We start from the raw sequence: 27,437 nt of genomic DNA on the forward strand, positions 1-27,437 counted from the left end.
TGCACTACTGCTTTGTCAGAGTTTGTGTGCTGCATTGTGGTCCTGTCGTGCTTCTTGAATAAGCAATACTTGGCCCATATTGTATTGTCAGTTAGTTGTTAACAGGTTTTATGAATCTGAGCAGAGACTATTGATTTTTAGAACTTTCTTGTCTGTTTGCAGGAGTAAGGTGAAACTTAATTTCCCTAAAGCCAAATGTGACTTCTTAGAATAAGAATCTTAAAGCAGTGCAAAATACCAACTGAAATAGATTGGTCACAGATCTCTTACAATGTATGTATGTGTATAATATCAGTATGTATTAAGAATAGCTCAAGTCACGTGCCTTTGATGGAGTGGAAGGCAGGTGTAGATTTAGTAGAAGGAGAAGGGGGACTTTCTAGGAAGGTGTGTGTCACTTGTGCAGAATCCAGGGAAACCTGTGCTGCCTCTCAGGCTTTGCTGTGCTCCCAGTATGTGAGGGGAGCAGGTGCGGAGCCTATAGCTCCTATTGGCAGTGGAGTTCTCTTCCCTGGGAGAGCTTTTGTGGTCTCTTGTGGGATGGTAGAGAATGGCCTTAACAGAATGTAGATAATTTTGATGTAGCTTTGGCAATGTCTTTGGAGGATTTATTTTGAAAATGGAATCAGTTCAAGAAACTGCATGCTAATGTCTTAGTGAAATTCCTAGTTTTTGTCTCAGTCCTCTTTCTTTTTTAAGATTACTTGCCTCATAAGTGCCAATCCTGTATATTTTAATCTAGGCTGAGTGTGTATTCTCTCACTTGTTTTCCTATCAGCCTCACTCTTCAGGACCCTTCTTGAGGGCAGCATTTCAGGGGCAGCATTGGTAGAACTTGTTGTGGAACTTCAATATAACATACTGTTAGGTTTAAAGTTTTAGTAGGGGGAAAAAAGTAGGTAAGTGGCAAAACTGTCTTAACTAATCCCCCAAAGATCTTCATAATGCATGAAGTGGATCAGGTGGAAACTACTTTTTTTAGGACCCTCAAGCAATTAGCAGGATCTTGGTAATATTAGATATGGTACAGGCTAATGACAATATAAAGATACAGTTATGTGAACTTGAAGGAACTATTAAAAGATGATTGTTACCATTATAGTTCATGATAAATGAACAGTGATTGTGTGAAAGCGGGATTTCTAAGGATGATTGTGCTATGTAAGGCTTTGTGTGAGGGTTGCTTTTGTTGCTGTGAGAGTTTACAGAATCTGTCAGCCTTTCGAATAGGGTCAGTGCACTAAATACGTCAGTGGTGGGAATTCTTGTGTTGCGAAAGACTTGGAGAAAGCAGCTGTCTGAGAGCGCTAAAGGTCATGTGTGCTGCCAGCCTCTTCACTGATAGAGCCACTGCAGCTTACCACAGTCGATGATAGACTGTCTCCTACTGTGGTGGGGAAACAAGGCTGTCCTACCTAGGTAAAGTCAAAGTGTACCTACTTGAAAATTGAAATTATGCCAGAAGGCAGAAATAATACTTATGACATTATCAGCCTAGGGTTTCTCGGGGCAGGGGGGGAACTTGTATCTTGTCTCCAGAATGAGGCATCAGCAAAGCCAGCCCTCTCCCCCTTCCCTTCTCTGCTCCTACTCTCCCAAGTAGCAGTGTATTATTTCTGGTTTTGATCATAAGCAGATGGTCAAATAACTTTAAATTCAGATTTGGGGACTGCAAGCCAAATACTGTGTCATTTACATTTTGTACTGCTTGTTAGTACAGATTGATTGTATGAATTTCAAATGATACATGGGCTGCAGAAATTCTTTTGATTGTATTACACTTAATGCAAATATTCAAATGTTGGGGTCAGTGTATGTTTTCTTGTTTGCTGATACCAAACCAGTGCAATGCATCAGCAAGACAAAATATGTGTTGAAGTAGTACTGGACCTTTTTTCTTTGCCCATTAATGCCCTAAATAGTAACAGTCTAATTAAAAAGGTAATTTTGTGTATTTGGCTGGTATTTCAAAAGGCGTGGGGAAGGGGAAGTTTCAGGAGAACTTATGAACAGCGTAGAGATTCAGTGCATTACGGTTCCATAAAGCACTTACTTTAAACCAACCTTCTTATCTTTTTGAGGTTTGTCATTGTGTTCCTCTGGATCATCTCTTGCTGTTGTCAAGGACCCTTCTCTCTGCAGGCTCTGTTCTATTTCTTTCTCTCAGAGGTTTTTATTATTTTGCAGGTGCCCTAAATTGTCATGGTAAGGTCATCACACTGAGCTTGGTGTAGTGATGGACATGATGCCCAGCCTCCAGTTAGTCTTTTCTGCATTCTGGCACAATGACTGCTGTTTCTTCTGCTTTATCTTTATGCTGCTGTTTGTCATGCTTGTATTCTAGGTTTTTGCATGCCCTTTGCATTGCATAAATAAATGTCTATTTTTGCAGTGAATTTGCAGTTAAGTCTTTGTCCTCCTTTTCCTTTACATGTGATGCATTTCAGGACCTGTTTCTAAGACAAGGGAGCAACTAGCTTATGTGGTGTCAAAGCTGTGTCTTAATTCAGTGTGTGCCTGTTATTCTTTTGACCATAATTACTATGTACGCAGTAGGATCTGTTAAGCATGTGTGCCTGAGAGGAATAACATTTCAGGGACTGGGTTTCTTCTGATGAGTATATCTGTGAGTTTTTTGTGGTTTTGGTTGGGTTTTTTTGTTTGGGTGGTTTTTTTTTTTTTTGAGTAGGATTTTGCTCAAGTCTTTGCTCAAGCCTGCCTTTGTTTCCTTAGAGTTTGTGGCAGTTTTTTTCTTGGGTTAACTTTTCCCTGATGTGTAGCTGTACCTGTTTCACCATCATTGGATAAAAAAATTTGGTCATATTCCTTGTTATTTTTCTTTCTTGTCTCATGGAAACCAGACTACATAGTTGGTTACCTAACCTATGAACTTCTGGGAACATCCTGCTAGCTTCCTGAGAGTCAGGTTTTGTCGGGTTTCTTGTTTTCTTTGCCTACGTGATAATACGTGATGTTAATTAATATGTCTCAGCTTTTTGCTTTCGGTCTCAAACATGTTTTGCTATATCTTCATCAGGCAATTTGGTGGCCTCCTGCATATTAACAGGATCTCTGTCCTTTGCCCACAGTGTGCTCACCAAAACCTGATTCACAAAGGTGCATGACTGGTTCCAAACTTTCAGTCCTTTCTTCCATGAATCATTTTCACAGGTGTTCTTATAAACTGGTAGCCAGTTTATGATAGGTGATACGCTATTCCTTTCATTTTTATTTGCCCACAAATTGGCAATATTAATCTGGCCTTATTTCAGATGGATGTAGCAAGGCTTTCTTCATATTGGTGTAAATTTGGTCTTCTAAAAATATATTGGAATAAGTCTCTAGAGCCTTCATGTGAACTCTTTCAAACTCTTCAGTAATTCCTTCTTGATATCAATATCAACCCTTTTTATTTTTTTTTTAAACTCATTTTATATTACTTTTTCTCTTCCCAGATGAGTATCCTTTCTACACCTTGTCAGGGAGATGTATCTACACCTTTGTCTTTGATAAGGGCAATGCAGTCTAGCATGAGTCTGTTAATTGCCAATTTTATTTATAGGCTTACTAGATATCAGAATCTCCAGCAGTTTTGGGATCTGATACTCTCTTTTCTGTTGTGGATTAGCAAATTACTCAATTCTGTGGCACAGATTCAACTAAGAGCATAAAGGGATGTTAAGCTTTCAATAGTGGAGTTACCTCTCTGAAGTAAACATCAGGGTTATGTCAGTACTGTTTCTGCTCAAACCACTGTAGTCAAACAAGTGCACTGTAGAAGTAAGGTGTACTTATCCAGTGGGTGCATAACTGACTGTGTTGGAGATAGAGACAGAAATCTGTTATTATGTCAGCTCCTGTCAAAAGGAGCTATCAGCTCTGCTGATGAAAATAATTGTGCAAATTGCGTCACCAGCTCAGATTACTTTGCAAGAGTTTCATAGGATCGCAAACTAATGTGAGTTTGAAGGGATCTCTGGAGGTCATCTATTTCAACCCCCTTCTCAAAGTAGATTCAATAGATGAGGTTGTTTAGAGGCCTTGTCCAGCTGAGTTTTGATTATTTTCATGGTTGATGAATTCCACAATATTTGTGAGCATCCTGCTCCAGTGTTTGACTACCCTCACTGTGAATTTTTTTCCTAATGCCTAGTCTGAATTTTCCTACAGTATGTAGGAAATGTATGTTCACTGCCTCTCATCACATTGCTATGTGCCTCAAAGAAGAGTCTTTTTCTATACCCTCCCTTTAGATAGTTTAAACTAATCCACTGATTTTTTTGTTTGTTTGTTTGTTTTTGTTGTTTCTTTTTTCAAGTACACAAAGGACTCCCCCATGTTTCACTTTAATGGGTGAGGGTTAGAATGATAACTGATTGGGAAAGGGCAGTAACTGCTACTGAAGCAGTTAAAGTAGTCTGCAAAGATCCAATTTTGGGACAAAAAATACCCCAAACCCCTAGATTTCACGTCAGTGAAGGAAATTTAAGCCCAGAATGTCTAACCTCACAAGCGATGCAGTCTAAGAATGAGTGTGGACACCTAAGCAGCAGTGCATAGTCATGTTTCCATATGTCTAATTAATCCCTCAATGCGTATAGTAAAGGAAGGACTTGTCTTCTGGCAAGGGGTAGGCGATGTTTGCTTTCTAGTTACATGTGCACTAGCTACAGTTTCCATGATAGGAGTAGGAGCAGGATTAAAAGTTTTCTATATCATTCATTGTTTACATATTTGCTTATGGGGAGGTGGTGTGAAATCTTAAATCTGAGATATTTCGTCTCCAGTGGGAAATGCTAACACAGGATTTCGATCATGTATAAAACTAAAAAAAAAATTGTTTTTTTGTTTTCTTTTCTAGTAAAACCTCCTACACTCAGCTTTAAGTGATTCATTACCACCCCCACCCCTCTCTTCGATCTCTGTTCCTTCAAGGTAGTGGTGGTCTTCACTATGGGGTTAGTTTTACTCTCTTTCTGCTGTGGTAGAAGTATAGCATGTTCAAAGTTCATGCACAATTTGTGGTTCTGCTACTAAAAGCATGGGAACTGTACTGTCTTGGGAACAGATGATGCATTATGAAAGCTTTTTTAATTTTTATTTTTGCATGCATGCATATGGTTATTCATCTGCAGGTATGTAATTTATGGTGCTCTAAAGTACTTCAGGATGCAATAAATGAAGATGCCAGTTTATCACGTTTGCTTGACTAGATTCTGTCTCCCTGACCCATATTGAAATTCAGTGTGACCATCACTATAGGCTATTCAGTTTTGTATTTCTGTTTAAGTATGAATTCACACCTTCTTTTAAAAAGTTTAAAAAAAAGAGTATTTGAGTTTTAACTGTACTATAGCAGGCCACAATGGTCTCTTAAAAAAAAAAAAGTCATCTCTTTTGAATATGGCATGTGGAACCTAGTATTTCTCGTTAACACATTAAATAATGTATTTAAGTATTTGAGTACCTGCGATATTCCTTACACTGGAGTCCTAAGGTATTTTTTTCCTCTCCTTTCTAGCTCAGCCTTAATTTTTCTCCAAATGGATTTTGTCACCTTGAAAGATTTCGTGTGGGTAAGAGTGTCTAGTCCTATGATATTTAGAGTACTAGTCAGGAATGCCTTTGGAGCATGGTGATGCTGTTTCCTGCATCTCTGCAACGGTTGCTCAGCCATAGAGATTTTTTTTTTCCCCCCTGAAAACATGGGGATGAATTGATAATTGTTACATTCCTTTGGTTTTATGTTCTATGATTGTGTGCAACCCTTAATTTAGTGGAATAGATGAGAATTAGGGAGGCTACAGACTACTATGCAGAATAAATACATAGACTTTGAAAAGCCTCTAAGGGAGGGATGGTTTGTTCAGATTACTTGGCAGACTTGTATGGCATTGAGAAGTCTTTGGTGTTTACTTTCCAAAGGCAGGATATCCTTTGTGTTAGCTGAGTGGAATTTTGACTGTATATATATAAACTTCCTTCTAGACTGTTAAAATATTTGGTCAATCACAATCAAGTTGCCTCCGTATCACCCCTGTTTTCTACATCTTTACCTGCTTTAAACCATGCACATTTCCTCATAGAACTGTTGGTGAGTATGGAATTTGGACATGTAACCAAAACGTTCTTTGTGGTTCATGATGTTTTCATCTTTGCTTGCTAGTAATTTTTTCCTAGTCTTAGGCCTTCTTTAAAAATGAAATGATCTAATTACATATGTTGTTGCATTGTCTAGAAGCATCAGTTAAGTGGGGCTTTGCTGTGACAGTGTGTGTAAGGACAACTTGTTTTCTCACTGTTTGCATCTTTCAGATGTGTGTTCTGGCTATTTTCTATGCATCACGGCAATTTTTTTAGTAAATAAGACTTTAATATCTTAGGTAGTAAACTCTTTTCGGGGTTATATGCAGTTTAGTGTTCTATGGATGCTGACTTTTTATAAAAATAATAAGCTCTATTTGTTTAGATTAATTGATATTCATTATACTATGGTTTTTGTTTATTTTCTATCTAGTAGCTGCAGTCATGAGGCAGGATGCTTTTGTGAAAGATATTATTTGCAACCTGTTCTGACAGGTTACAGTACAAGATGACAAACTTAAGGCACTCTTCTTGATCTTGACAGCACTCCAAATTCAGTTATCTTGTTCATCACAAGGGTTACTCAGTGTCTTCATCATCTGTTGAAATAACTTCTGTTTCTCTAAAAGTAACTCAAAGTAGATAAAATTAGACATATCTTTGTGCAGGAGACAACTGAAAGTCCATTGTACTGTTATTTCTATTATGAATCAGATCTTCCTGATTTATGAATGCTTGATGAGTTTGAACCTTGTATTCTATGGATGTTGTAGTCTTTTATGACAGAGAATAAACAACAGTGGGTTTCTTGTTGTGAAATGTGCTTAAATATTTTTCTCAGGCCTTTGATTTTCTTTTTTCTGCAAAATGGGAAATAATTTTAAAATATTTTGAAGAAAGGATAGAGAAGCTGATGATGTAAATGTCACCATGTATTGACATAATTTTATTTTGGGCACTTTGTGTCTAATCTGATGCATTTTAGAAAGCACCATGATAAGACCTACTCGAAAGGCTTTAAAGGGGGTGAAAACCCCCTTTATACCTTTATTTTATTGAAGATCCTGGAGGTTTCTTCTTCTGTTTGACTTATAGAAACAACAGAAGATTGCTTGATTGAAAGAGATACATAGCTGCTGGCTTATTTCTAGTGTTTTCTTCAAAATAATTGAAAACAGATCTGAAATGAAAAGGAGTTCTTGCCAAAGATCTGCAAATATAAATTCCATTCAAGACAAAACAAAAGCTTTTCTGCAATCTTCTTGGTGAATGTTAGTTGTTTCTGTCAATCAGAAACACTGTCTAGGCTTGTAGGTAAGCGCTGCATAAATAGGAGAGTACAAACAAATCGGTACGGATTCGTACTGATCTCTCATCTGCATTTGAGTATGTTTTGAACACAAACCACTTACTGAATCATGTTCTCTATGCTTTTTTTTCTATATAAATGTTACGCTACTAGCCTGTACTTACTAAGCTTATTGCATTTTTTAACTTTTCATGCTCAATCTTAAGCAAAATATTACACTGCCTAAATCACACGTTTCAGATGCAAGATAGAAGTATCTGCTCTGTAGGAGTTACGGGCTTATTCTGAAAAATGAGTTGGTTCTTATTGTTACTGCCAGACAAGGGCTTGGATTGCTTTGCCTTATTTAAGAAAAATCAAATCTCTTAAAGTTGCTATTCTAGAATTAAATTGTTCTAAATTTATATATATGATATAATGTATTTCAAATATTCCCTTCCAAGCTTCTAGGCATCTTTGTGATATTAATTTAAAAATAAATTTTGAACAGGACTATATTGAAGCTAAATGTTCCTGAATCCAGAATGTAACCATTAGCTAGCTGCACGAGGGGATAGCAGTAGGAAGGGCCATTCAACAGTTACCTGAATCCTTCTAAAGTATTTGCTTGCAATACAGGCTTTAGTATCTGAAGAGATCTGAAGTATTGTATGCCAAATTGGATGTGAATTGTAAAGGTTTGTTTTTCTGTTTCGACAAAAAAATTCATATTGAGCAATATTATTAGGGTATCTTTTACATGGAAAGTAGTGGATATTCCTCACAATTTACTTACGGTTGCTAAACGTGCCTTTGAGTGTTAGTTTACCTCCCATTTACTCAAGATTAGCTACGAGAGTCTCTACTAATAACTAGTGCAAACTAGCAATTGTAGTTTTAGTTCAAGCTATGCTTTATTTCTCAGTGTCTCCTATGACCCTTAACTGTTTTGTTTTGCTTCTTCCAAGACTATGGTTGGTGCAAGTTGAAAAAGCAAGGCAGAGAGTCTAGCATTCTCATTAACAATAATACAACAAAATAATAAGATTATGACAAAATTTCGATAGGTAAATAACAAATTATTTTTCCTATCATTCAGACAATTTTTATCTCTAGTGGCCTGGAGTGGAAAAGAAGGGATTTGGTTTTTAACTTTCTTCTAAACTTGGTGGTTAATGGTGAGAAAAAGAATTCATTTTTATGCAGGCATCTTCGGTCTGAATGGTTTGAAAACTTCTGAGAGAACAGTCTGTTTCTTGGGTGTTGTAGCTAATGTATTTAAGAATTGTCCACTCTGGATTTTTTTCAGTTGATAAAGGAGAATTAGTTTAGAAGAACTGTTATGATATTTAATATTAATCATTGTTATAATGAAGGCCAGATAATGTATTTAGCACCTGTATGTTCCATGCACCTCAAAGATGTGAGAAACTGCACAAAAAATGTAGTAACCAAAATAGACATAAAGGGCAGGAAAGTCTCCAGATTGTAAAAATGTGATGCTTAAAATGATAATTGATATGTAAGCTTCAAGATTTTTGCTGAAATTAAGGTATTGTATTAATTGGGCTTTTCTAATGCCTTTCTTCCTCTCTAGGCACGAGCTTTAACACCTCAGACAGCAGAAACGGATGCAATAAGATTCTTGGTTGGAACACAGTCTCTTAGATATGATAATCAGGTAATTTTTCTGTCAAATGTCAGTTGTAATTTTTTTCCTCTTTTTTTTTAACATTCTTCCAATATCATTCCTCCTCCTTTCTCCCCCCTGTTGAATTTGAACGTTAAGTGATAGTCAAGTTGAAGACTTTTGTGAGTAGAATGTAAAGATACTGGTAAGAAATGTAGGTGAATGAAAGCTGTGTGTATTTTCTGAAAATTAAATTACTCTTCTAAATTGTATGACTAAATCAGATTGGTTTAGTAAAGGAACTGCCATATTTTTGTTAATTTGAATCTATAGATTCTCTGGAGCTATCTTTAAACCACAGAAGAGAGGCAAAGTAAAACAAAAGTCTTTAAGCCTTGATTGCCTCTAATGGTACTCCTGGTACATGCACAGTTCTGTGCATGTGAAGCTTCATAAACTGTGTATTTCATTATTAATTATTGTCCTTTCTAATCATAAGTTTAACAAAAATTTAAACGAAAATTTGAGTGACTTTCATGGCTCAATTTCTATTGGGCTGTTTCTTCTGCAGTTAAGAGTACAATACTTCTAATTGTACAGCAATTTTAATTTTTGTGACTAAATTTCAGTAAATGCCTTCATATTGAAAGAAGATCTTGAGGCCAGAAGAATTAGAAACCTGTGCAGGTGGCCAAGCTTTGGTAGTAGGGGAGCTGCAGTGGTGGCCTCTGTGAGAAGGGGCCGGGGTTGCCCGTGCCGGACATGGCTGGTTGCAGTGAATCCACCGCAGCACACAGCTGAGCCAGTCAGCGTGGTGGCACCTCTTTGAAAACACTTAAGAAAGGGGAGGAAATGCTGGATGGAAAGAGCAGAAGGGAACAAAGACTGAGAAACAGTGGAGGAAACGGCAGAGGTAAGACCAAGATCAGGAGGAGCAGAAGGTGCTCCATAGTGGAGCAGATATCCACTGCAGCCTGTGGAGCACCTGTGCCGGAGCAGGTGGATGTTCCTGAAAGAACCATGGCCCATGAAGACCCCACGTTGGAACAGAGGAAAAGAGTGAGATGGAAAGAGCATCAGAGAGAAAACGCTATGTACTGACCATAACCACCACTGCCCCACGCCCCCCTGTACCGCTTGAAGGGGGTTAGAGGAGTCTGGAGTGAAGTTAAGCTTGGGAAAGGGGGGAGAGAGGGTACTGATTTAAGGTTTGTCTTTTTCTTTCCCACTACCCAAATTACTAATTACATTTTTATTTTAATGGGCAATAAATGGATTAATTTACCCAAGTCAAGTCTGTTTTGCCCGCAACAGTAATTAGTAAGCTATCTCCCTGTCTTTAGCTTGGCCCATGAGCTTCTCATTTCTATTCTTCCTATTTTCTCCCCTGTCCTGCTTGGGGCGAGCAAGTGGCTGGGTGGGAGTCTGGCTGTTAGCCAAGGCTGACATCCACCACAGAAGCTCCTAGAATGGAGACAGTCACCCACTTTTCTGAAACTGGTCTGTAATGGACTGTACAAAATGAACTTGGAACCATAGCTCTGGGAGATGTGAGCTGTCAATTTCCAGGTTTTAAGTTTGTTACTCGATGATAATACTGGATGAGGCTCAAGGAAAAAAATACTCAAAGGCATAAGGGGGATGGAATATTCAGGTTTTTTACATTTCAGGTAATACTTGTGAGACCAATAACAAAAGAAGTGGTAGGACAAACTTAGTTAAAAATAAATACGCAAAATTATGGTTTTGATTGTGCTGTCTCAGATGGTCTTCAGACATTTGGTTATAATGTGATTTTCTACTGTGGTTTCTACGTGGTTTTTTACTTCTTAGTTCCACAAAATTGTAGTTGGAGAACGATTCTCACTTATCAGTTGATATCCAGCAGATCTTCAGTAATTTAAATGTTCTGATTTAGATAAGTTGAGTGGGCGTATACTACGTATTTTAGAAATATCTCTATATACACATAGTTCAACTTTATTGAGTATACTTTTCTTTTTCCAATGAATAACATCAATAATGGTAATGCAGGACACTTCCTAGGTTATTAACAAATGTTTGGGGGTTATTGGTCTTTAGCTGTGCCTCAGGCCATCAGCTCCTCTCAGCTAGTTACTAATCCCCAAGAAGTGCCTTAGGCCTCAAGTCATTATTGCTTAATTCAGCACTAGGTTCTCTAGATTTGCTTAAAAACTTCTTTAGTTACCTAACCTAACTTACGAGCTGGCTTGCAACTTCTAGTGCTTGGCCAAGTGCTGCACAGTGAGAGGTTTCTTAGGCAGCACCATCATGCACAGAATATTTCTTCCCTTCTGGTCATGGACAGGTGTAGTGCAAATAAAAAAGCAGCAGTTGTACAGCTGGCATGGTAACTCCTGCCTCATTGAGGTTTATTGCTGTATGAAGCAATTTAGGCATTCATAGGAGATCTGGTGAGAATATTTTGCTACTAACACTGGTATTTCAAAGCAAAGGAAAATGTTTATCAGATTTTATATTCTGTCAATATTTGAGATTAACACAATATATAACTAATACTTTGAGTATTACACACTTAAGTGTGTAGTACTTGGCATTTGGTCCTCATAACTTGCTGGAAATTGTTTAAGTAGTTCTTTTTGATGCAAGATCTGTGTTCTACACAGTGTAGTTCTAGAACTTTTGTCCTCAGTACTTTCATTGTTGCTAAACTCTGGCTTTTTATATTGTTCTTAGCATTTACTGTATGCTTTGGAAGCATATAAAGGAAGTATACATCACTTACTCTTTTCTGACCACTCTTATTCTCAGAAGTCTCTGAGTTATTTTCAGTCTTGTGTTTTAGAACCTAAAATACTTATGTTCATGGGTTACCTTAATGCATGGCGTTACATAGTCAGAAAGCAGGGCATTGGCCAAACTAGAACAGTTCCCCAGTCTCCAGCCTCTTCTGCCCATCAGTGCCTGATGAAAGAAAATCAATTACAGAGATTGCATAATGGAAGAAAAAAAGATATTTTGTATTGAAATTGGTTAGTTTCAGTCTCTCTTCCTTAGTAATTTCCTTAGCAATTAGTAATTCCTCCAGATTTTGAGGAGAACTAATTAATTATTTGTTCTCATTCAAATCTCACTACTTTCTCCTCAATACTTAGACTTGTGTTCAGTGGGAATTTTTCCCAGTGTAATTAGAGCGGATTAGTAACTCATTTGGGTAGTTACCGGTAATAAAACCAGTCACTTCTCAGAGGTGTTTTCCACAAGGATCATGTTCCACAAGAGCTATGATTACACGTATCATTAACCATTACACTACAGTCATATTGAAAGTTCTCTGTGTGGTCTTAGCTTACTTACACTTACTGTTTTCTATATCCTCACCTATGGTGTCCATATGCTGCAGTAACTAATCCATGGTAAAGTTCATTTCTACACTCCATCAAGAAAAGTTAGAAAGATCATCATTCAAGAACTGAAGGATAACTCCCCATAGAACTGAAGTTTGTTCGTTCCGTCAGACAGTTGTTATAGGTGAATATTTCCTTCTGCAAAATTTTGTCTTCATGTCATCACACTGGTACAGTATTTGGTACTAGTACATTTTCTATGAAAATTCTTTTGTCCTTAGTATTTAGCAAAGTCACTATTCCTTATGATAAATACAACTTATTGTGTATTCAAATCAGCATGATTAAGAAGATCATTAGCAGAAAAACATTGGAGGAACTTTTGCAGTTCTTTCTGTTAAGCTGATCAACCTTTTCTGGTAGACTGTGTTGTTTGGCATAGCTGTGAAAGATGTAATTTTTCAACTCAAAAGGGTATAAACAATACTCTTGCATAAGAATTAAATTTCATATTTCCTAAAAGTCTCAGTCTGGACCTTTAATCGGTTAGCTGTGTATTCCAGCAGAGTTTCTAGCTATCCATGATGTCAGCTGAAGCAGAAACGTAACAGCAGAGGATAAATTGGTTATTTATGCCTTCAAAGGGCTTCAGATGGGGTAAAGAGCATTCCTTTAGTTTATGTGCTGAGTGACCCTCTTACCTGCTTAGTGTGGGTAGAGAATGTGTAGTAAATGGGATTTAGATTTGTGGTTCACTTTCAGGGTCTTGGGTTGAGCTGCCAAAGGCGATTCCAGGGAGTCCAATGGAAGGTTGCCTTCCCCCACTGTTCTTTTGGGTTTTTTTGGTTTTTTTTGTTTTGGTTTGGTTTTTTTTTGGAGATAGCAATGCACATTTAGCAGATGTGATTGTGCTTACATGGGAAACTAAAATAACTTTTAATTTTTAAGCTACAAGAGATCTTCATATATTTCACACTCTTTCTCTGTTAAATACCTGATGCAGTAAATTTCAGAGATCCCCTTCTCTCTGTTGTGCTAAAGCCAATTATCAGTATTTTGTTGTGTAAAAATAACAACAGGAGTTACTCTTCTTTCCATGAGTCTGTTGAAAATGTTTTACCTTAGAGTTGTGAATATGTTGCTATTCTTTACCTTCCAGTTCTGTGCTTGTAAAGTAGCTGTTTGACTTGTCAACAGTTTGAGTTGTAAGTTTATTCAAAACATCAAAATGTATCCGATTAGAGCCGCATAGAAGGCTGAATAGATGATGTCTTTCAATTTTTATTTAAAAAGAAACCAAAAAAACCAAGGGATGAAGTTAAACTGATCTTTAATGATTAAATGAGCAAGAGTTTTCTGTATGGACAGGTCTTGAATTGGGATACAGGGGATAGATCAGAGGGGATGTACAGAAAGCCAAAATAAAGTGAAACGATAAGCCTAAGTGACGTTACTCTGGAGAGTTTTGAAAGGCAGGTGGGTTGCTCTTTAATTTGCACAGGAAGATGGTTATGCGGTTGGGTGGAGTAGATGGATAGTGTCCTGATTCCTGAGATGGGTAGTGTCCTGATTCTTGGGTAGAAGCCTTCTAGGTTCAGGGCAACAAATGAAGTCTGAAAGGACAACGTACTAATCAACGCAGAGGTGCTTATATGCCTTGGATGAGAGTGGAAGAACAATACGGGGGATGAGGGTCCAGCATTATATTTGAAGGAGGAGTTGCTGATGACAGTGTTTGGAAGAGAAGGAAGAAGGTAGCATGTAAACTCAGCCCTTTAAAAAAAATAATGTGTAATATTGCCAATTTAAACTAAGTTGAGACCTATTTAGCAGCTTCTGTATTTTAAGGAAATTTTCTGTAATACTGTGTAGCTAAGATTTTTGCAGTGATTCAGTAGTTAATTCAGTAGACTGAATTCGATCATTATGATAGGATGTCTCTTGGGTTGTTTTTCTCTTCATTGTTCACCCAACTTTTCTAATGAATTTTTAATGAGGATACAGTTCTCTAAAAATTGTGGGTCTTCTACAATTTATTTGTTCGCTGTTGAGCTTAGTGGAATTAGTCCCATGAGTGAAGTTACTTGTGTATGTTGTGCCAGGCTAGAATCTTTCTCAATTTCTTCTATTTCTGAGGCAACTATAGAAAAACAACTAACTAAAAATAGGGCAGAAAAACATAATAACATAAACCTATTTTAAAAACAAAAACAAAAAAAAACCCGAAAAACAACAAAAAAAAACACCCCAAAACCTGCAACAAACAAAAATCAAAATCACAAAAAGCAAACCTAGCTGTATGTCTTTTAAAAGTCTTATCTATATATTTAAACAGTATTGGTTTTCTTCATCTTTCAGTTCAAGTTTTATTTTTCCATATAGTATAAAAAATATTACAGATTTATATATTGTACAGATACATGATTGCTGAAGTGAACTCTCAAAAGGTTTCATACTGAGTTTACAGTATTTGTTTCAAATGAGAATCCTTTGCCCCTCTCCGCTTCTTTCTTCATAGAATGTTTGAATTTGATTATTTGGATACAGAATTGGTGCAGACATTTAAATTAAGGATTGTAATGTTGTTATTTCTGTTTATTGCTATAAAAAGTGTTGAATTGCAATACAAGTGGCTTATTTACTATTAGCCATAAAATGAAAAATCACCTTCAAGCTTTAACTTGCAAAATTGAGAAGAATAAACATGGTATTTCCTCAAAACAGGGAAACTGTTTGTGTTTTTCTAGAAAATTATATCCTGCATCAAATCAATGATATACTAAATTGTTAGTATAACAATTAATTAAAATAGATATCAGTTATAAAATTCTCATTAAATTGTTCTGTGCAGTCATCGTGTATAATTAAGACCCACAGGAAAACATTTGAAACCCTAATGTTCTCTTTTATTGTATTTGCAGATTCACATCATAGATTTTGATGATGAAAATAACATTATAAACAAAAATGTTCTTCTTCATCAAGTGGGTGAAATTTGGCACATTAGTACCAGTCCTGCAGATAAAGGTGTACTCGCAACCTGTTACAATAAAAGTAAGTCCTTTCTAACCGTGTTAAACTTGTTTAAGTGTCTTGGTGTTTTTGAATGTGCAAAGATTGAACATCTAGCTGTGTGTAAACACTTTAAATTGGAGTTATCAACATAGGCTTTTTTCAAAAAATCTGCTGTACCTTTACCTATACCTCATTTGTCTCATATCTGTAGGTCATCTTGTTCAGATCTACTTTTGCATTCACGTCAAGGAAAAAAGCAAAATAAAAGTATTGCTTGCCTGATTAATGCAAAGTATGGCAAATAAAATATATTCCTGTTATTTTAGGCTTCATTCTTTTTATTGTTTTATATATTTGTTTTTGAAGGTGGAAGTAAATGTCTTTCAAAATAGCATCAAGCTCTATTTAAAATTGCAGGTGAAGTTTGTATATAATGTCATATGTTTAATGCAGATATGCCCACAGAGAACTATAAATTCTTATCTAAATATCTCATCAGAAACAGTAGGAATGCTCCTTGTGTAACCTAACACTAAGTGCACAGCTGTTGAGATTAAGGATCTCTGTGCATTTCCTAGGTGAGGCAGGTGTGAAGATTTTTCTGTCATGAGGCTTGAAAAATCCACTTGCATCACTTGGGGAAAGGAGTACTTTTTCTCTCGGACAAGCAAGAAATCTGTGCTGTCAATTGGAATAAATATTATTTCATCTAGTAAATATTAGTCCATTCTTTCATGGAAATACAGTCCAAGAATATAGGAATAAGGTAGTGAGTTTCAGACTTTGTGCATCTGTGGACAGCTGTAGAGATGTGAATTCCTGCTGCTTGACCTTGTGGCTATGTTAGAGAGAAGGTTCCAGGATTGCTCTGTTCTCCTGGTTCTTTTGGATTGAAATAAAAGTGCTAAAATTTGAATTTCTTTCACAAATCTTATGTGAGTCTTTTAAAGACAATTACAGAAGATAAGTAATGAAGAGCTTTTTCTAAACTGAAAATAATTGTGGGTATTTTGACTAAAAGAGAACACTGAAATGGTATTGGCCTGTTCTTTGATTACTTTTTACTTTCTGGTTGACTTACTGGACACAACTTCCTCACCTCGCCAGTGATCCAGGGAGAAAATGAGAAAGTGGTAATCAGGCCTGAAATTCTAGTCGTCTTAGTAATTTTCTGGCTAGTTTCAGAGCAGAATCTGAGAAAGTTCTCTGAAATCTCCTTTAAAGAAAAACCAAAGCAAGTTTCTAAGTTTCTTTCTCTAGCCTTTCTGAGTTGATTGCTTCTTTTTTTCCTTAAAGAATATTGTGCTGGATGGAATAGTGTGAAACATTTTAAAGAATTTACCTCTTTTTCCCTACATAACTGAACAGCCAAGGGATATGAGATAGCCTATCAAGTCCAGTATTTCACGTATGTAATGTACCATTTAATGTTAACCAGTCTTAATTTATTAAATTTGTATCTATATTTGAGCTCAAGAGTTGTTCTAGAAAGTATGGTGAAAACAAATGATTTTTATACTCTTTTCTCAAAAAGGTCTATATTTAAGTTTTATGTTCCTTATAGCAATTCCTTATAGCAATTCCTTATAGCAATTCCTTATAGCAATTCCTTATAGCAATTCCTTATAGCAATGTGCATATTAACTGAAAATCCTCTTTGGGAGAGAGCGTACTGAGATTGCTAGAGTTGAGCTTCTATCCGAACACTCTAAATTTCAGTGAGACTTCTGATTTCCATTATTGGACCTATTAATTCATATACATGTTTTGTATTCTAGCTTCTTTGTGTTCTAGGTTTAGTTTACTTTACCCAGTTTCCGAACATTAAGCTTTGTTGTTTGTACTTCATGCATCTTCATTTAGAATCATCAGCCATAAACTTTCTGCAGAAAACAAGATCTGATTCTTAAATGATTATTGATGACTAAATAGCAATGTATAGAACAGAAAGCACACAGCATAGGGCTTAAATAATAAGGAATACGGGGTTTAGCAGACAACTTATTTAAAATAGTAATGCAACCAAATTAAGCAATTGAAACCTTTAAAAGGCTTTTATGTATTGCATTTGTTTTGTTATTTTAAAAAGACTCTTAACTATTTTCCTTGTTGAAGTACCAGTCAAATGAGATGATGCTTTCAGGAAGTCATAAGTATTGTGACCATCTCTTGTGTCTGAGCCCAGTATTTCTGGCAAATCTTGACTGTTGTTGAAACTGGGAGATTGAAGAAATGTGATGTGTGTCCATTATTAATAGCTATTTTTTAAAGTTGCTTAAATAAGTGGTGAAATATGGCACTGAAGAAAAGTGGAATCGTGTACATTTTGCATTTCATAGCTCATTGAAGTAAGCTAATGGAATAAGGTGAAGCACTCATGAAAAAGCTTTGAAATTTCCTCTTTTATATTGGGAGAGAGATTGAGTTTTCTTTTACTTTCTCACACTTATAGATAGTTAGCATAACCAAGGCATCAATAAGGTCTTATGTTACTTCATGAAAAAAAGATGTAGTAGGTGCAAATAGAATAGCACTTTTTCACAGCTCTCCTGTTCTTTGTTTTTTGTCTAAGAGGAAAAGTATGCCTTTCATATAGGAAGTTTGGTGAGTATAATAATGGTTGAACTGAAAGAGTAATACTGTGTACCTACTTTGAAGAGAGATTTTGAGTCTTGATTAACTTTTTAAAAACATTTTGCAGCTCGTGATACAGAAAAATATTGATTCCTGAATAATTTGTTTGTTTTAGTGTTTCAGTCATCTGGACTTGCAGTTCTTCAGACAGCAGATTAATTCTTTTTCTAGAGCTGAGTTATGCAAGATACAAGATTTCTTTTTAAACATGCTTTGCCCAGATTTTAGCTGCTCTTCCTCTTTTTTAATCATACCATATTTTTAAAATGCAGTGCAAAATCTTTCTGCAGTATCCAGTTGTTATCATCCCCTGTAATATTATGGAGATGTTCGAACTCTTTTTTTTTTTTACTTAATTAACTACTTGATATTTAATACTACTGCTTCAAAACATCACAGACAACACTAGCAGTCTTGCTGTATGTTTTGAAATACAAGGGATCTGATGTTATTTGCTTCTCTTTTCACTTGTAGGGATAAAACTTAGCAAAATAGTGTAATACGCAAAGCTTTTTGTTAATTTCTGCTGAGTGCTAAGAATTGCATGGGGGAAACCGATACTCGTATTCAGCTGGTAACATTAGGTTATTTGTGGGGTCAAGAATCAAATGGAAAGTTGTAAGCTCTCTGTGTGTTTGAGAAGGATGCTGATATAATAATGTTTGGAAGTTTTTACTGTTCTGGTTGAGAGAGGCCTTGAATTGATGTAATGGGGCTCTTAAAAGCTGAAAGGTCCTCTTGGATGGTGAAGTTCCTATGTTTGTTTTTTCTGTTCTCTTTTTCTTTTTTTTTTTTTTCTTCAAAGAAGGCATTTTAGCTACTTCTAAGCATGATGGTGGTGGGATTTTAGAGATCTGAAGCTTTTTTTGTGTATGTGGATATCTATACATGTTTTTTTTTTTTTTTTCTCCCCTGATGTATATACAGCATCTGCTTCCGAACTCATAGTTATGAGGCTTTTTTCCCCTGAATCACACAGGTAGGAAACCTCCTTCAAAAGGAGTGACACTAAAATAGAAATAATCTGCCCCTGTCACTCTCTGGGGGTTTTACAAATTTTTTTTTTTTCTTTTTTTTCCCCTGCTTCGTGGATATGTGAAATCTTTTTACTTGTCCTTAACACATATAACACATGAAAAAGGCATAAGGAGGTAGAACTTCAAATGTAGATTATTACTTTACTCTTCACTAGGTGTGCCAATAATAATAATAATGTGAAAAACCTTGACATAATAGCTAGGCTTCCGTGTCAGTGAAAATTAATTTCCTTGTTGTCCATTAGATTTTTTTTTTTTAAGTGCTGACTTCTGATAAATTCAGGGGTAAACTTGAAAGTGACAACAATTCAGTCATCATTTTGACATGAGCTTTTATTTTTGAGAAACTCTAGGCAAGATCTGTCGAAAGTGCCAAATACAACATATTTCAACAATTGGAGACAAACTGTCCACTCTTACTTTTGGCAGACATGTAAGATAAGAATTACTGCCCTTTTACGTAAAGCCCATCGGAATATTTACTATTTACTGGCATATTGATTCTGCAAGCTCTTTAAATTCTTATGCTTTCAAGAAAAGTAACTTCCTTAAAAAGTAAAATAAGGTGGCTTAGATAACTTTCTTGTTCTGAAGAAGTCGTAGAGAAATTTAAATCCTTGCTGAATGTGCAGTTTGGGAACTATGTTTTCTAAACAATTAATAAAGTTAATTTAAATGCTGCTCTGTGTTCTTTTGTTCAAGATACTTTACTAGGGTATTGTTATATAAGTAGGTTGAAAAAGGAAAAAGTGTTCCTTTCTCTCAAGTCAAAACCCAAAAAAACTCATTTTCTTGTTAGCATCAGTATTTACTACTTTGATTTCTAATTTTGACATTGCATCATTAATAAAGCCTTGTATCTTTTTATTCTGGATAGTGGTATTAACTAGAATACTACCAGTTCCAATAGCATTGGAACAAATACGTCTTTAGATATTAACCAGAAATTCATTTTCTAGGCCATTTTGTCTTAATATAAAGACAAAACTGTGCTACTATATCTCCACCCCTCCCCATGCACACACATTAAAAATACTGTTTTAGAAAAATCCTGTAATTGCAAGGGGAAAACTTATTCTACTCAGTTTCTGCCTCGATTATAGTGGTCCCCCCTCCCACCAATGATGGATGTATCACTCAGGGAATTTTACCTATTACTACTGATGTTATAGGAAGATTATTTTATTATCAAGTGATAGGCTTACTATTTATGTGTAATCTTGCCTAACTTTCAGCAGAGATCAGAAATTGACTTCTGATAAATTCAGAAGTATAGTATAGTACTTGCCTATATTACACATTTCTAACGTACTCAGCCATATTGTATGCTAGAAATGTGTTAAGACCATTCCTGTGTAACTTGCACTGCTAATAAACAAGATGTGTAGTTGGTTGATCTAGTAATTGATCAGAGGTGATGTTTTTCTGCCTTTTGTCATTTGCCACCTTTGCCATTAAAAATTGCTTGTCTCGTATTCAAATGGTAGTCCAGATGCAGCCAAAGCATGATAAAACATTAAAATCAATTTAGTAACAGGTAATGTTTTTTAAGTTTATTTTTGCATTTCTGTTTTAATAAATAAATATGATTTCCTAGGGTTTTTAAACAAACTTTATAGGGGTGGAGGGGGAGATAACAGCATAGCAACCTGTGAATCTAGTGGCTTTCCTATGTTTTAGAAACATAATTGGATCCTTCAGATCCATGATTTAAAATAAATAACACATGACACATAAGCTACCTACTTTAGGCAGTTATTACACTGAAAGGTAACTTCTTTTTTTTTTTTGCAAATGTGTTTGGCAGCTATTTGGTATTATGAGCATTGTAAGAATTAAGAATGCTGTATTTTATCCCAGATTTCTGGGATACTGAAGGGAGAAAAGTGCATAAATGTGTGAAGAAGCTAGGTATAAGAGGAGAAAAAAGGATTAAAATATTAATATCTTGGGGATTGGGTAAGAATGCTTTGTAAAATTAATACTTGAGATATCTAGATGAATTTATGCATTGTTAGTCAGTTTTGTGACATACTGATGCATCATTTTTCCCCTCTATTGTGGCAAGTCAACTGAATTAAAATAGGGTGTGGTTTTTTTTCTTGAACAGGATAAGATTGCTACTGACAGCTTTAAAGTAGGTAAGAATTAAGGGGAAAAATGAGTTTGGTAGTCTTCTAGCTTTAGAAGTTAAATTAGATCGTTAAAGTTCAGTATGATACAGATTAGGTTTCCAAAAAAAAGCTAAAAGGATGAATTTTGAGAGAAGGGTACAATGTAAAGAGGGGTTTGGGTGATAATAAAGGTGGCAATAAGCTAGAGTGCTACAGTTGCATTTTAATTGGCTAATGCTTAATCTCTGAAAAGTTGCACGGGCTTATTTGCCTCTGATATTTATTAATATCTTAAAGTTATGTTCAACAAAGCAGAAATCAAATAATTTGCTTCACAGTGACCCAGAAATAAAAAGGAAAATGATGTATTTAGTGGCAAATCCCTGTCAGAACAATTCTAGGAACTTTACACCTTCCTTCCTTTTTTGCTGTTCTGACTAGCTGTAGACAATTGACTATTCATTTTTTAATTTCTTTAAAATGTGACAGGAGTGACACTTTTAAAAACGTGAATAAGAAAAGTGACAAAGTAATTAAGGAGATTATAGCATCTTAGTAGAAATGCACGTTGAAATATTAGAAAAGAATAATGATGGGGTGGGGTGAGGGTCAAGAATGTACCCTCCAAGTAATGATATAAACCAATGAGAATACTGGTACACTAAATATAATAATAAGTTTAAAAATGAAGATAAATTAGTCTTCAAATGTGCCAAGAAATTGGTAGCCATCCAAGAGCTCTATTCACCTGCTAAGGGGAAAGTCATTTCACATGTGTATCACTATTTAAAGTTTGAAAGAAGCCTTGCCTTTACTGTTCAAAAGAGCATCCTAGCCTACACTAGGATAAATGTTTCGTTGTGATGAGGTGAAATGCCAAAAACCTGTAGATCACACCAGAGCAGAGTCGCTTGGGAACCAGAGCAATGAAAACCTGACAAAGCCCTAGATGCCACTGGAGTACGTCCGGTATGTGGTCTCGGTATTGCTGAAGTTTCAGACTATAGGAAGGGAAATAGGAAAGCTATTTGAATGGACTTCCGGGGCAGGGAGAAATACCAACGGACTAGAGTGTGTCTAATACAATTTTGTATGTAAAGTAGGTGATGAAAGCCTCAGATATGGGGTTGGCTGAAAAAACGGGATCCCTGGGTTAAGATGAAGCTAACTTCATCTTAACCCAGGGAATACTTGGAAATATGTTGATTCCTGAATGATGCCCTCTTTGTCAGTCCAGTTTATTCTACACTGTCATCAGATGTTTGAAAAATGTACCAATTAGATGGATGCGCAAGGGTGGGTACAGGTTGTATGTGGGTTTTGTGAGTGTGTGTGTCTTGCATATGCTTTGTTTCATATAGAACTTCATTTTAATCTGCTCTCCTGTTTATACATTCTTCCCCTTCTGTCACCTGCCATTTTAGGATACTGTTAAAATGGAGGTGGACTATTTCCTAAGGACTTAGAAAGTGCTGTAGAAAGTAAATGTCAGCTACATCATTAAAGGAAAAGGGAATGCAGAGGAATTTTTCTGTAGGCCATTTGAAGAGTTTTGCAGCCGTGCCAGTTTTGCCAGCAATGGATGGTTCCTTCCTGAATGGCTTGGGTGCCGTCTCTGCACAGCAGAATATTTGGTAAAGGGGGTGAATGCTCATGATGGTGTGTTTGGGGAAAACTACCTTTCTAAAAGAATAATTTTGATAAATATAAAGGGAACTCTTAGTGCAATTGTTTCTACTTATATTGAGGTTTTGCAAAGAATAAACTTTAGTTATATCCTATAAGCTAGAATAAAAACTCAGATTTATGCAGAGCAATGCATAAATCCATTGCTCTGTTCTCATCTACTTAGAATGTCAGTGAGAAACTAGTGGTTTGTTTAAATTTTGATACTATGTAATGGCTAGTTACTTGGGTAGTTACTGCCTTCTGATATATGTTCTACAGATGCCTGGAAGAGATGGTAAAACTGTTTGAGAAGTCAAGGAGGTAAGGCAAACTGGTGGGTTTACATGAAGTGATGGGAACACATAGGGGAGGAAATAAAGAAATGATCCAGCCTAAGAGTTCCGCATTGGTGGAAAATACAGTTTGCCGGCTGAACCTCTTAATTGGATCTAGGTAGCTATCTCCATTACTGTAAAGTGAGTCTTGAGGAATGATTAAAAGCAGCTACTTTGGTGTTTCTCCTGCACGCAGGTGAAGGATATATTTTGGGGTACAAAAGTAGATGACCATATCTCAGGAGCATACTGTAGGCAATACCAACTGTCACACTTCTGATAGGAAAATGCTTGCTGAAAGACAAGGTGAAGGAGTGAAGGAAATAATAAAATTGGAGAAATAAGGAAATCCTGAAGGAAGGACATCTCAAAAGTAAATAAGGGATATGTCACTTAAAGGACAACTGTATGGCTGCAACCATTTGTGAGAAAGCAAGAAGGTACAAAGTGATATGCAGCCTTTGGTCAATCTATTCTGTGGAAGGCTGCAGAAATGTTAGCGAAGATATGGCCCTTAGGTGTTAGCATTTTGTAGTTTTCTGTACCATTTAGTGTCTGTCAGTGGAAAAATCTATTATTGTGACTAAATATCTGCCTGTTCTGTTTTTCTTGATTAGTGGTTTCTATTTTGCATTTTCTTTCCTTTTTACCTATGGCAACTCCCTCTGCTTTCCTGAGACCTTATGTTGTTCTCCTTTCCATGCTATCTACTGAAATGATCAGTGAAATAATTTGTTGATTCTGAAATTGTTGAGTCTGACTTTTAGCTTTGATGCTGTTATAAGACGAACAGCAGTCTGGAGACTTCAACTTCTCCTTTTACTGTTTCAAACTGTGCTGTCAAACTAAACAAGATGTTTATGCTGATTGTTTATGCAATTGTGAATTGGGTTGCAAGAGCTTTTTTTCATCCACAAGAGTACCTTTACATAATTGAAAACTTGAAAATTAGAATGTGACATAATGGGCCACAAAAAATAACAGCATTAAAGTCTGATGTTTGGAATGATTTACTTTAATGATGTCAAGCAGGGTGGGAGCAGGTGTGGAAAGTGTGTGTGCATGAGCTATATCAACACTGAAAATTATTTAAGAACAAAACAACCCTTACCTGCTAGGTTGTGAGGGGTAAAACCTGCTGACTGTAAGAATCTTAACATTGAATAATCAGTTTTTGATATCAGACAGCTGGCTGCTCTTCGTTTTACTGATTGCATCAGTATTGCTATAATGATAACTTTTGCTGGAAGCTGTAACCCGTAGAGTAAAATAAATAGTCTCAGGATACTAGACTGAGATTGTATATATAGACTGATATACATTCCAGTAACTTGAACAAAGCCATGGCAGCATTGACCTAGGGACTGACTTGCAATAATGCACACTGTTGCATAGGATGCTTCCTGTGCAGTTTTGCTGTGGGCCACCCAGGTCTTTCAGGCAATGATGCCCAGAGGTAATCCAAGAACATTATGAGCAGTTTGAGTTTAGCCTCCTTCTTTCAACTTACTCTGTAAAAAAAATTGAGCTTAGCTGTGCTAGCTGGCCTCAGGGCTGGAGAACTGTACCTGACTCTATTTTAAGTGAATTGCCAAAAAATAAAATATCTGTCATGGTTCTCTATTGCAGGTTGTTATAAAATACAGAAATGGTTTGTTTTGGAGACTGTGTTGCAGGGAAACATGCAAGTATTTCAGAAATTAGACAAAAGTCATGATAAAGATATGTAAGAAATAAATTAAGGTATGAAGATATGGTCAAGAATTTCTGTTCTGCAGATCTCAATGGTATAGTGGTTCTGTTGTGCAGTTTATTCCACAAAATTGAGAGAAATAATTTTAGAGATAATTTGGTCCTTCTAGAGAAGAGGGTATTTTGGAACAGAGTTGTCCTTTTTGTATAGCATTATACAGTGCGTAGTGCTATGAGGTGGTTGTGTTGTGACTAGGATTGCTAGGCATTGTGCAGGTATGTCTTAAAGAATGCTGATGAATTAAAAAGAAAGCTTCACACTTCTCAATTTGAAGTCAATGTTTAATTACTGGGTATTAGGTGCACACATTCATTGAGGCAAGATATTTGTCTAACAATAATAATTGTCTAATTATCTTGGAGGTCTTGCTTCTGAAAAAGGTACTTTTTTCAAGCTGCTTTGAGATGCCAGATTCTGAATTAGATGGTGGACCAGAGCTCTGTGCCAGCATGGTCATTTCTGAGTTTATAGAAAGGTTCCAAGTAATCTGAGGTTTAAGAAATGTTCATGCCTTGACCAATTAAAGGGGAGTAATTTGAACTCTTAAATATAAATGTCAATAAATTATATAGAATATACTGAAGAATTGTTTTGGGAGTTGCTTGTGATTCTTTTACCCACACTTTTCATAATTGAATGATCTTCCGCACAACTTTGAGAGAAATTGTTCTGTTCTTTTCTTTTCTTTTTTTTTAAAAAAAAAAAAACCAAACAGCTGACATCTCTTGTTCTTGATGACATTGAGACCATAGGCAGTCCTGAGGAAAGATGCTGGTGTCATGTCCTGTCTGGTACTTCTGGTACACTGTCATCCCTGAAGTGTGTGAACTCAGTCTTATCAATGACAATTAAAAAATGACAGCTATTTTGAAGGAAGGCAGTTTTTCACAGAATGCTTTATCCAGTGCTGCTTGGGGAAGAACGCTCATTGGTTACTCCTCTTAAGGTTTTTTTCTTAAAAATTCCTGTGGGAACAGAGGATGAAAGACATTGTGTACAAGTACACATGGAAATACAGGGACAAAAAGATGTGAATTTGTGTTCTCGATAGATTTGGTTTTTTTTAAGCTGACAGTCACAGATCTTTAAAACATTAGGAAGAATACTTGCCACCATGTTCTTTGGGTATCTTTTGTAGTAGTTCATGAAGGAATTACTTAAATCATGTATAAAGAAAAGCATTAGCAGGAAAATCAGCCCTAAAATGTTGAAATGTCCATTAATATCTGACTCCTGTCAATTGCTGCTGGAAATGCACCATCAGGTGAAGGCAAAACGAACATTTAAATAGTTTAACTTGTATGTTCTACCTGAAACTATGCTTATTGCTGTACTAATACGACTAACATAACTGTCTGGTTGCAGAGTACAGACAAATTTAAAATTGTTTTATCCTAATGGTATATCAACATATCTTACCAAGCATTTGCCTAGGACTTTTATTCCTAGCTTTCCCTGTCTTGTATTTGTAATATTTGTTCTAGCTGTATTTGTTATCATTTACTGATAAAAAGTAATACCTTTTGAAACATTTTTATTTCTGAATTTGCATAAGATCAGTTTATTCCTATGGAGCTCTAGAAGTGTATTAAAAGTTTTATTTATTACATTCTTATTACCAATTTTAGCAGTTTAAACAACCAAAAAGCATTACTGATTTTAAATTCTGTTTTCTGACTTGTGAAATAAAATTGCTTACAGCCAAGAAAATGGCTTCCCAAGAAGGCATAAGCCCTGATTCTCTAAGGCCTAGGGTTTTGATAAATTCAACACTGTGAATAACAGTTCTTTCAAACTTGGTGCATCTTGGTTATATTCCAGTTTCGCAGATGTGAAGCAAATTACTTCAGCTATTTTGAAATTTTTAAAAAAAAATATGAAGTAGGCAAGCTATATGATAATTTTTAATTCATTTGTACTTTGAGCAGTATACATGCATGCTTACTGAAATGAAAATTTATTACATACTATTGCAGATTCTTAGGCAGACTTGCTACATTAATAAGCATCTGTTGTACTGATGGTATTGGTACATGCCATTGTATCTGTTCTGACTCGTATTTGTTGCTAATGAAACTAGAGATTGCTTTCAAAGGAGTGAAATGTGATTGCAGTCCGTCAATTGCAGAACTGTTTAAAATCTAAAACAGCTGTCAGTGAAGGTCTCTCTTGTATATTTATAAATGCAAAAATTTTGAAAATCAGTTTGTGAAAGGAAAAGGAGGGTCATCAGTGTTTGTGGGGTTTTATTTTTCTTCCATTCCCTTCATAAAAGCAAGCAAACCAAATCCTATTATTTGCTCATATCCTTTAAACGTTTCATCCTCTTAAATCAGATCTTCTTGTCTTGATGACTAGATAACCAGTGAAACTGGCATCCCAGGATGCGTGTGCTGATGAAGGAAGGGCTATTGATCAGTTTGTTTTCAGACTTCCATTTTTATTGAGCAGCTATTTAGCTTCAAAGACTAAGAAAAACTTGGAGGAAAAACTTTTAAATAAAGTACACTTTTCCATAAAAATTTGCACTTTACAGTGCATGGGCAATAT

The 27,437-nt window shown here is 35.9% G+C and overlaps 1 protein-coding gene across 8 annotated transcripts in view; it reads left to right on the top strand.

The window, feature by feature from the left end:
• The window catches only part of EIPR1 (EARP complex and GARP complex interacting protein 1), a 96,898-nt gene that overhangs the window by 3,972 nt on the left and 65,489 nt on the right, over positions 1-27,437 (top strand). For 5 of the 8 annotated variants that reach the window (XR_012672893.1, XM_075145127.1, XM_075145128.1 and 2 more), the window contains exons 2-5: positions 4,862-4,958; positions 5,522-5,576; positions 8,970-9,053; positions 15,253-15,385. Coding sequence is in view for 6 of the 8 variants with exons in the window: in XM_075145127.1 (XP_075001228.1) it covers positions 4,954-4,958; positions 5,522-5,576; positions 8,970-9,053; positions 15,253-15,385 (277 nt within the window). In the remaining 2 variants the exon portion in view is untranslated. Of the gene's footprint in view, positions 1-4,861; positions 4,959-5,521; positions 5,577-8,969; positions 9,054-12,387; positions 12,516-15,252; positions 15,386-27,437 lie in introns of those variants that run through there. The other 3 variants (XM_075145130.1, XM_075145132.1, XM_075145134.1) reach the window with 2 other exon arrangements.

The sequence above is a fragment of the Calonectris borealis genome, chromosome 3, assembly GCF_964195595.1.
Source record: "Calonectris borealis chromosome 3, bCalBor7.hap1.2, whole genome shotgun sequence".
NCBI classification, from domain to species: Eukaryota; Metazoa; Chordata; class Aves; order Procellariiformes; family Procellariidae; genus Calonectris; species Calonectris borealis.